Here is a 10,590-nt window from a genome sequence, read left to right on the forward strand (position 1 = left end):
GTCCAGCTTGCGTTTCCATAACAACCGAGGTTCATCAACTGGAGTGAATAGGCTAATGTGCAGACCCTTATGTCAGTTACTCATATGCAACAAAAAGATCAATGGAAAACATTTTGACCTCAAATGCCAAAGTTTTACAATTTGTTACAAATCTTCCAGGAATGATGGTGTTAAAGCCACCATGGATGTTCTTTAACTTTGTTTTAAATAAACTTAAAAGAACATGGTTTGGTTGAGTTCTTGCAATTTATGAAACAACGAATTGACATTAAGGCCTGCCTGCACCAATTTAGCCTTAAAGGAGAGGCAAAAGGTATTTAACATAGGCCTATCTTAAAGTGAATTCCTTAAAAGCTGGAAAAATATAAACACATTTTTAGCACTCGTTGTTTTCCTCTCTTTTATTCAATACAACACATCAAGGCCTATGTGACAATAAGTATTTGGGTCCGGTGGGGTTAAGCGGAGGAGGAGGGGGGGGGGGCTCAGATTGGACACTCCGTAGATTACACTCCATAGATAAGTATAATCCCACGAGTTTCATGTACTTAAAATGGATTCATAGGTTATGCAGGCATGGGACTGAATAAAATCTTCCAATTACCCCGCGTGAAATCTAGTAAGCCCTGATTCTGACATTCCTTAATTGAAATCCACAATTGCTGCTTACTGTAGATTTAATTTACATAACAATAACGATTAGCCTACAGACATAGAAAAAATGCTTTCAGCTATAGCATGGGTAGCGTAACATCACGTACGGACTTAAAAATCACCATCGCGTCCGCGCCTATATAATGTTGTGTGCTGCATATATGCACACGCATTATTCTGCCCGGCGGGAGGCGAAACGGTCAACGAAGTGGAGATGAACTAAGTGACCTTCGCGATGACTGTGACATCGTCGGCCCTGATAAGGATCTCTGGCTAACCCAAACTCGGCCTCCTTATAACTGACATCAAACTGAAAGGTAGGAAATAAACTGTGTTACTGTATAACCACATCTTTATATAGGATATATGCCACATTTGTTCATTTCTTTTATAAACGGCTGCGTCGTAATGGCCAAGACCTTTCATTGTAAAATTCAATCAACAGTATTTCTTATTCCAGCCTTAATACCCGCCGATAATTTATTAAATTTGGCTATAACGTTCAAACGGTAAATTGTTTAACATATGGTATCTTTATCTTACACCATTAACAATGAACATATATAGGTGATTGTGCATATATTACTTTTGGAGGACTCTCAAGGATGGATGAAAGGGGTTTGGATGGACTCTTTCGAAAAGCATATGTTGGAAGTGCAAGAAAGTATTTAATAAGTATGATACTGTACAAAGATTGTAAGAAGTTCTCGCACCCTTTAACATGACACCTTACATTTTGCATGTCTCGATTAGCCGTCCATTATTTATCTATATTATCTGCACTGCTTTTCGGTCGCTCATGTTAATTCCCCTAAAGAAGTGCTTTATAACCAAATGCTTGTAAATCTTCGAGTTATTTGAGCGATTTATTAATAAGCGCGTGTAATTTCTGTCTAATTTCTGTATATGCGGGCACTGACAAGGGAGTTGGCAATCACTCAATCGGATTGGGCCCCTCCCATCCGGGTCACTCATCCACGGTGAGACTTCCCCAAAGTGGACTTTCCTCAACCAATAATCGTTCTAAGATGTTACGCAATACTCCAACCATTGTTGTTATGGTCATGTGATAATTTCTGTCATAAACTTACATGTGAGATACAGCGCACTGAACTGTACAAAACCAACATTGACAGCATTATAGCATAACGTTCAGCCTACTGTTTTCAAGAGTTTCCGGAAATAAGTAGCGCATTGTAACTGTTACTTAGTGTATGGACGGAAGTAGCACGGCCCATATAAAATTCCCAGTCGTCTCCTCAAATTGATTACTTGGTAGGCACTAGGCTACCAACCGTTTATAGGCCTACGCTAGGTTCAACGTTCTAAGTTACTAGGAATAGGCGCCTACTGACACTTCAGTGTTGGCCTAACTTATATATGTCAGGCCTACATGTTTTAGGCTAGGCCTAGTGCTACTAAGTAATAGCATTGAAGTAACGCACTCACAGTATAATAAAATGTATAATAAACCAACCTAGCAAGGTTGGTGGGTGTTACTTTCAAATGTCGAACAATGGCCAATTGCGATGGAACATCCATTTTTTGCAAATTCCTCTGGAAAAGAAATACCTCATCATTCATAGTGACTTTATGCCTAGGGAACCTATCAAATCTGAAAGGGAAGCACAGTGACCATGGCAGTTGTGTTATTGGGACATAGCTTAGGCTAGGTATGTGCAAACCGTGTTGACAAATGTATGTATGAGAGCTGCTGTATCCCAGTTATACGTATCAATGAGTTGTAACAAGTTGTAGAAACTGTCAGGGTAGTAGGTATTGAGGTCTATATTGAATTTTTGAAATCTTCAGGTTAACATCATATCGAGCAGAACTGATGGAGTTTGGCTTGGTTCATATCCTCCTTGGGCTGGTGAGCTTCCTGCTGTTTCTCGATGGTTGTCGTTCTCAAAAGAAAGCATTTCGTAAGGATCAATCGGACAAGAAGCCAAATATAATCTTTATACTGACAGATGATCAGGATGTCACAATGAATGGTATTGTAAGTATATATACCAGGCCTCGGCCATTTCTTTTCTCAAAAGTACTCACAATGACGAAGGCAATTCACCCTCCACTAGAAATTCACTGTTTGAGTCTCCATACTTATAGGATAGTACAATTAACAAATAAAAACATCAAACATACTTGGCACTCTGGCTGCCTCTAGTGTATTGGTATTCTGACGCGAAACCTAGGTTACTGAACCTGATACTATCCTATCATTGTTAGTTCATGGCACGCTGAAGCCTAACCACTCTGCGGTTCCATGCTTTGTTTGTGGGAATGTTTGAGAGGTATTTTCCACTTGGGCCGCTAATAGTATACTCGACTGTTAGGGTTGCCTGAGCATAACCAAGCCGTCATGATATCTATTTGTTTAGAAATAATTATGTGAACACAAAGTTGTTAAAAATACTTTTATTACAAATAATTGCTCACATCGTTAATCCAACCCATTCCCGGTTTAAAATGGTAATATTAGATTTTGAATGTTTTAAAATGGGAGGGAATGCTCCTTGAAGTGCACATGAAACACATGAAACATTTTGGTTTATAATGCACATGCAGATAGCGAACCATTTTACACCGAAAATTCTCATTGAGATTGGTCAGTTGACAACGCTTCAAATTTGCCATGGTAATGATGGTACTGTTTCATTCATACTGTGAATTGTTTGCAATGATAGTCTTAGGTATTATTTGATTTTCACTGGCCCACGGTCACTTCCCAAAATGTCCAGTGTGTATAATACATATTCTACTCGCCAAAGCTAAACTTCCAACCGTCAATGGCTGGCGTATACATATGTCGAGGTCAAACCGATTTTTTGTATTATTATGTATTGCATTATTTATTTAAATTAAATATGATTTTACCCTATTGTCTTTCATGAGGAAAATGTTTATTCTTTATCTTCTAGACGCCAATGAAGCAAACACAGAAACTGATAGGAGATGCTGGAATGACGTTTACAAACATGGTAAGGTACAAATGGTGCTGGCATGTAGTTTTTTGAGGAATTATGTGACCTGTATCACATCAAAAATTGCTTTGAAAAAGGTTTAAAATGTTGTACTAGTGGTTTAAAATGTTGTACTAGTGCAGACTATATATACCAGTGCTTTTACACACCTTAGAAGACAATGTGAAGAACCTTTGATGCTGCGACATCAAATTTAAATATACTCATTTTATTCCCTGATTTTCATTTAAAAAGAAGCTTAACCTCTCAACTTCTTAGTGGCTTGGAGTAAGATCCCTAATGGCAATAAAAAAACACTAATTAAACCCTGACTGTCCTTAACAGTATCCAGCTGTGCAGATATACAGTGTGTTGCATTTAGAACATTCATGCATGTGTAAGAGGCACTTGATGTAAAGTGTGCTAAAGGGATCTTCCCACCCACCCCCCCCCCCCCTCTCACCATAATTTGTTTACAGCTTTTATTGCATGAAATACTTCTGGATAGTTTTATGTCTTCTAGGATTCAACATTTCTTTTATTGTTCCTCTCAGTTTGCAAGCACACCCATCTGTTGTCCTAGCCGTTCCAGCATTCTTACCGGCAATTACATCCACAATCATAACGCTGTCAACAACACCATCCAGGGACATTGCAGTAGTACAGAGTGGCAGAACGGTCCAGAGAAGAACACTTTTGCTGCTCATTTGAAAGCTGAAAATTATACCACGTTCTTTGCTGGTAAATATTTAAACCAGGTGAGTGGAAGGGAATCTGTACTTGTTAATACTGCTTGAAATAAAATGCTAAAATATGCTACTGTACAGTGCTGAACAGTGAGCCACACTTCAGTGTGTCACATGCCAAAGGGCACTGTGACAGGCTGAAGTAAGCATTGTCATAGACATGTAGCTCTCACTGGTTTAAGTGAGCAAGGTTAAGGGTGACAGATCCAAGTGAATAGAAGTATTGACCCTTGATTATGACTGGTTGAACAAAGGCCTTGATCTTTAGAAAACTAAGCACCCACTTTATATTTTATCCAAGTGCAATACATGATTCTTTTTGGTATTCCATACAGTGGGAAAGCATGCATTGTAACAAGCTTGCATTACACAAAATTAACACAAAAATCACTTCTATAGGTGTCTTAACAATTGTTTGCTTGTTCAAAATTTGGTTATAATTACCTATTATGGTTATAATTCAGGCTTTACTCTTTCATTATTTGCTTTGAAATAAACTTGTGACATAAAAAACTTTAAAATAAATAACTTGTGATAACAAAATTGTTTTGGTGCAATATTTTGCAAAAATGTTCCTGTATGTTTTATAGTGGCTTAAAATTCAAGATTTGTGAGTGTGTTCATCAGCTTCTTTAGAATCGTCTAATGTTAAGTGCAAATTTTTAATTTATGGTAGTATGTGAAGAATTTATGGTAGTATATATAAAAGAATTTCATTACAGTTTGTAGAGAAACTAGATTTTATTATCGTTCTGAGCACCATAAAATGAATTGAGAAAATGAGTACTCTAGAATTTATGCCTGTTTTGTAATATTGTATTGTGACACACTACTTGCTGTTCACAGTGACTGCATTTTATGGACTCTAACATAAAAATTGTTTCTCTTGTTCCGCAGTATGGTAACAAACACAGTGGTGGTCATGAACACATACCCCCTGGATGGGACTGGTGGACAGCATTGGTAAGTTACACAATAAACAGTAACCTCACTTAAACATTTTTGTTTACTGTAAGCATTCAGAAAAAAGTCATTGTAAAGTAGGGTCCTAATATAACCGTTGCAAAACACAAACAAAAGAATGCAACTGACACCTTCCCTCTCCCCACCCTCCATCTCCTTAAAATAAATTGCAAACTTTAATTTTACAAAACCCTTTTTGTCAAATGATACGTTTGTACCTGTTTGAGATAACAGGGGAGTACAAGGGCTCCATTTTCAATAATTGGTTGGGGTTGTATAGTCAAGAAAGGGACTGACTATGGTCAATATTTTGCCCGAGGTGACTAGAGGCATCAATGACAGGAAGTTATTCTGAATGGAGAGAGGTTTTGGTTGTCTCCAGCCACGAGAGTTAATCATTTCCATGTGACTGTGACTTTTTTTGCAGCTATTTAATTCAGTTTATTACAACTACAGCCTCTCAGTGAATGGAACTCTTGAAACACACGGAGATGACTACCAGAAAGATTACTTAACCGATATCATCGTGAGTTTAATAATATTTATACTTCCAACTTCGTCTTGTTCTTACCCTGATCCATATTGGTAGCCCCCATATGTTGGACATAGGGGCAGTGGGGTCAAAGGCTGTGATGGCAAATTGGTCTACAGGTGGTCCATGGAGGAAGATGGTCCATGACAGTAGATAAATGTCTGTGAACATGTTACTGACTTATATATGCTGTCAGTACAGAACAAAAGTTTTGAGTGCCATGTTGGCCAAAGTACTCTGCCTTGTAGGTTTTAATGTGTATCACTGTTAACCTTATCAAGAGAAGGAAGTATTACAAATAGATCACCAAATTTTGTTCAGCTGATGTTGTGTAGTCTTGTCTGTTTCTCTTCCATAGAATAACAAATCCGTTGAGTTTCTTGAGATGCAACACGAGGATTCAGTGCCTTTCTTTATGATGATATCTACGCCTGCCTGCCATTCCCCCTACGAGGCAGCACCTCAATATGCCAACAACTTTACCAAGCAAAAATTGCCCAAAGATCCAAGTTATAACACTCACGCAAAGGTAATTTTAGTTTGTTTCATATGAAATTGTTGATGCGAAGTGTCAAAAGTTTCTTCTAAGATTCCTTGCTGTAACTGAATTGTATTAAAACCAGATTCGAATGTGATTCCCATGTTCGGTAAATAAATACCACGAAATGCGATATAATATTCAAGAGTACATAACTTGCTGAAAAGTTGGGTTTATATTCTGCACCTTTTTTTACAATATCTTCACCTGCCTGCCAATCCCTTACGAAAAAACACCTCAGTTATGTAACACGAATTGTGATGTAATGTTTAACTGTGTACGACCTTACTAAGAAATTTAAGAAAATTAAGAAATTTTCGTAGCATAAGGCAACATATTTTCAGACAAGAATCTTCTGTACTTTACATAATTAAGATCTTAAAATAATGAGGCTTTCTTCATATTTATCATTTAGGACAAACACTGGATCCTCCGACAAGCACCCACACCGATGTCAAATGCTTCGTTACAGTTTACGTCAGATGTTTTCAAGAAAAGGTAACACTGTCTTCACAATTATAAGATTTTGCAAGCGATGCAATAGCATTAACACCCGCAGTGCATTAATCATGTGAGTAACGCACGCTAGACCGTTGATTAACCCCATTCATTAATACACTACCATTTGTGTGGGGGGAAAAATCATAAAACAAAACATTTTTGGTTACATATAACCAAAGATATATTAAAGTGATGCCCCGTAATTGTACCGTGCGTTACTCACAGAATTAGCCACGGTCAGCTGACCTGAATGGACCAATAGGATTTAGGAATCTTTACTAAGTATGAATGAACATGGTGTAAACCATGGCATAAAAAAGAACAAACATATGCCTACTCTTTTATAACAGCATAGAAATGAATGATTTGTATTCCTTCCATTTAGATGGAGGACACTCCTCTCAGTGGATGACATTGTTGTGAACGTTGTCAACCTCTTGAAAGCGAAAAGTCTTCTAGATTCAACCTACATCATCTTTTCTTCTGACAATGGCTTTCATTTAGGTGAGTCTTTTTTTTTGTTACCTAGTTTGGGCTGTTATCTTTATTTTACTTCAATGTATCCTTTCTGTTCCATTTTCATCTGTGAAATTTGTAGGAACCCCCCCTTCCACGTATGTGTATTATTGCTATATTTGGTTATTTATAATGTATGAGCAGTGTGCTGCTACCCTAGTCTTACATATCTCAAGCCATAGAGCTGATGTGTGATCAGATAAAAGCCAACATAGTCTGAAATACCCCTTGCATTTTACTTTGACTCCTCTCACCACTTTCTCAGGGCAATTTTCGTTACCAAATGACAAACGCCAATTGTACGAGTTTGATATACGAGTACCGCTGATGATTCGTGGTCCTGGGATCAAAGCCAAAAGCGTGAACCATGACCCAGTGGTGACTATTGATATCATGCCTACCATAGTTCATCTCACTGGGGCTACTCCTCCCTCTAATGTAGATGGGACATCTCTGCTACCTTTGCTGGTAAGTACGAGAGATTCCAGTCGCAGACATTGTGAAACATTGCAGAAAACATCACCTCAACATTTTGATATGGTTCATTTAAATGCGCAAATTTTTCCGAAATTCCCTAGCTCCTGTGCGTATGAACAGGAAAAACAGGTGGCATTTTAATGTCATCACTGCCCCCCTCTCAAAAAGATTTACTTGATACCGTTTGCTCCTTCAAGGATGACATTAAATACAATTTTAGTTCATATGTCATATTCCAAGAATTTAAATTATGGTGCATCTCTAGAACGTACCGTTATTTGAGACAATGAAGCTCTTGTTTACCCCATTGAGATTTGTGTTGTATCTGAGGAACTGATCCAATGGTCTGTGGGTTAGACTATATAATCCACTCACTTCAATTGGTGACCCTCCGCAGTTTCTCAAAAATTAGTGATGTGTTCCCTAGTGTAAAATTGAAGTGATATTTTTGAACACCTTCAGGAAATTGGGACAATTAACCTTACCGCTGGGATGAAGCAGGTTAATCGGTATAGTAAACCCTACATAAGTGCATCGTTTGTGAACCGATATTCATGATGCATTAATTTGGAGACATTAATAATAAACTACTCGCTGTTTTTAACCTTCTTAGTTACCAGGACAGAAGACAAGTACTTGGAGGGAAGATTTCTTAGTTGAATATCGAGGAGAATATTCACCAGAAGGTTATGCAGGCTGCCCTCACACTGAGTTCTTGAATGTAAGTACTTACAGCTCTCAAATGTAATATTGCCATGAACAAAAATTTCTTGTTTTGGAGACTGAATGTATTTCAAACCAATCCAACTAGTTAAATAATTGAGACTTGGCTTCTCTAAAAGTCAACTAATTGTGACTTGGCTCCAATTTTGCAAATTGTAACTGCTCCCCCCACCCATTCTTTTACTGTGGAAATGTTTTTCAAATTGCTCGTTCTCTTTCGGTTGCCTGTTATTTATAATTTATGGTATGTATAATGAATAATTTATGCATTTTTGCAATATTTACAGATTCATGATAAGGTGAAAAACAAATGGTGAAAAAAAAGCTCTCTCCTCAGTAGTAAATCAATATATTAAATGTGATCTTCTTTTTATCTTTCTTGAACAGACCTGCTATCCTAATTGTGTATGTGAGGATGGTTACAACAATACATATACCTGCATTAGAAAGATAACTGAGAAAGAAAATACTATGTTCTGTCAGTTTTCAGACAGTGAGGTAAATAAATAAATTTTCTTTTGTTCTTTGTAATCTCATCTCTGTGTAGCTTGATCTCGTTGCATCATCCATATATGCCTTTATTATCTTACTTCTATTCAGAAAATAGTGTAATCCAAATGACTATTAATTATCACTTTTTTTTCGGTATGTCAGCTTTCAAAATGATGGTCAAAACTACCCGAGCAGTCATGAATGGTGTTCGTATTGTGTGAGGGTTATTTGTTTTACTTTTTTGTTTTAAGAATGGTTAAACCCTGCCCTCTCACCCATTCCCACCCCCTCGAACCTTGTGTTTGATTGTACTTTTTTTGTATTCATTCCCCCAACAGAACTTTCAGGAGTTTTACAATTTGACCGCAGACCCTTATCAGCTGTCGAACATCGCTTCCAAACTCCAGCCTGGATATCTTGCATCTCTTGCAGACAGACTCATCACCCTCAGCGTTTGTAAAGGAGCAACGTGTCGCAAGGTTTTACCAAGGATATAGAGGCTAATCATGCAAATTGTCACAAATGTTATATCTCTAAGAGGTTCTAAAAAATAAAAGAGCCTCTGGCCTACCGTTATCAGAATCTAACATTGGTTCCTTGTGATGGTATAAACTGTCTGAAGGCCATAAAGGTGGCCAATACTGGTGTACCATCAAACATTTTAAATGATTTAAAAGGTAGGCCATATGTTGGTATGCAGTTTTTTGGTAAGGATGCGATTCCATACAGGGGATATTTTATCCAAAAACTTGTTGGATACTAATAGGTCTTTCAGAGATTTGAGTTCCTTCCCTTTTTTAAGGTTACTTGTGTTTGTGGAGATAAACAGAGACTGGTGTATAATGGATAGTTGGCCTATTAAATGAAAACAAAAGGCTGTAAATTTTAATTATTGATACTCAAATTGAATATATTTATTGCAAGACACAAAGAAGTTTGAAATATTACCCTTAACTCATATACTTGACACAATATTGGTATGACACAATATTCCAGGGTGTTAATCCCTACTATACTTAAACACTTATTAGTTGCAACCAAAGCTTTGAAATTATATAACATTAACATGCATACCCTTCTGAAAGGATTATTGAACTTATGACAGTGCTGCTGGACTGCTACTGTATCCACTGGTCGTAGTTCTCATTTGTCTGAAGAAGTTACTTCATTCTTTTCTCGTTTCATGATCCAGTTGTATTCAATGCAACCAACTTTTCTGAAATCTGTACAGATTATTCTTATCAAATAAAATGTAATGCCTATCACCTTAAATTACATTAGCTTCTTTCCTTTTAAGTTCACCATTCATATATGTGTAGTCAGTTCAGTTTGTTGCAGGATCCTGTGACATATCTTATGCAGTTGTCCACTTTTCTCGAGTTGCTTTCAGAACATCTTACTGCCAACTTCACGAGTTGTACACTTCAGTAAACTGGCATTTTATGAACAGCAACAGTTATGTCATTGTGAGATTTAATGAGT

At 37.3% G+C, this 10,590-nt stretch overlaps 2 protein-coding genes across 4 annotated transcripts in view; one reads left to right on the plus strand and one right to left on the minus strand.

Moving 5' to 3' along the window:
* The first annotated feature begins 814 nt into the window (after positions 1-814).
* LOC139961966 (N-acetylglucosamine-6-sulfatase-like) lies at positions 815-9,672 on the plus strand. 3 transcript variants are annotated; one of them, XM_071961705.1, is made up of 14 exons: positions 825-971; positions 1,578-1,634; positions 2,467-2,656; positions 3,579-3,638; positions 4,175-4,378; positions 5,264-5,329; positions 5,757-5,855; positions 6,220-6,390; positions 6,815-6,897; positions 7,286-7,404; positions 7,682-7,884; positions 8,507-8,614; positions 9,004-9,114; positions 9,447-9,672. In XM_071961705.1, the coding sequence occupies exons 3-14, from the start codon at positions 2,492-2,494 to the stop codon at positions 9,603-9,605; spliced, it is 1,548 nt and encodes a 515-aa protein (XP_071817806.1). In that variant the 5' UTR covers positions 825-971; positions 1,578-1,634; positions 2,467-2,491; the 3' UTR covers positions 9,606-9,672. The 3 variants fall into 3 exon arrangements, with proteins under 3 accessions (XP_071817804.1, XP_071817806.1, XP_071817805.1); XM_071961703.1 differs by lacking the exon at positions 1,578-1,634 and having other exon boundaries at positions 815-971; XM_071961704.1 differs by lacking the exons at positions 825-971; positions 1,578-1,634 and adding an exon at positions 1,754-1,929.
* Positions 9,673-9,915: 243 nt separating this feature from the next.
* LOC139961967 (ragulator complex protein LAMTOR5-like) overlaps positions 9,916-10,590 on the minus strand; it is a 17,384-nt gene continuing 16,709 nt past the window's right edge. Inside the window, exon 4 of the mRNA XM_071961706.1 lies at positions 9,916-10,590. This exon is cut by the window's right edge and continues 6 nt beyond it. Within this exon, the coding sequence (XP_071817807.1) occupies positions 10,533-10,590 (58 nt within the window). The 3' untranslated portion in view covers positions 9,916-10,532.

Source organism: Apostichopus japonicus, chromosome 20 (genome assembly GCF_037975245.1).
Source record: "Apostichopus japonicus isolate 1M-3 chromosome 20, ASM3797524v1, whole genome shotgun sequence".
In the NCBI taxonomy this organism is placed as follows: domain Eukaryota; kingdom Metazoa; phylum Echinodermata; class Holothuroidea; order Aspidochirotida; family Stichopodidae; genus Apostichopus; species Apostichopus japonicus.

What these genes read in the sequence shown, in the direction of transcription:
- LOC139961966 (XM_071961703.1), top strand. Translation starts at nt 2,492, where the DNA reads ATGGAGTTTGGCTTGGTTCATATCCTCCTTGGGCTGGTGAGCTTCCTG. An exon ending in GAATGACGTTTACAAACATG is followed by an intron (nt 3,639 to 4,174) that starts GTAAGGTACAAA and finishes TGTTCCTCTCAG; the next exon opens with TTTGCAAGCACACCCATCTG. An exon ending in TCAGATGTTTTCAAGAAAAG is followed by an intron (nt 6,898 to 7,285) that starts GTAACACTGTCT and finishes CCTTCCATTTAG; the next exon opens with ATGGAGGACACTCCTCTCAG.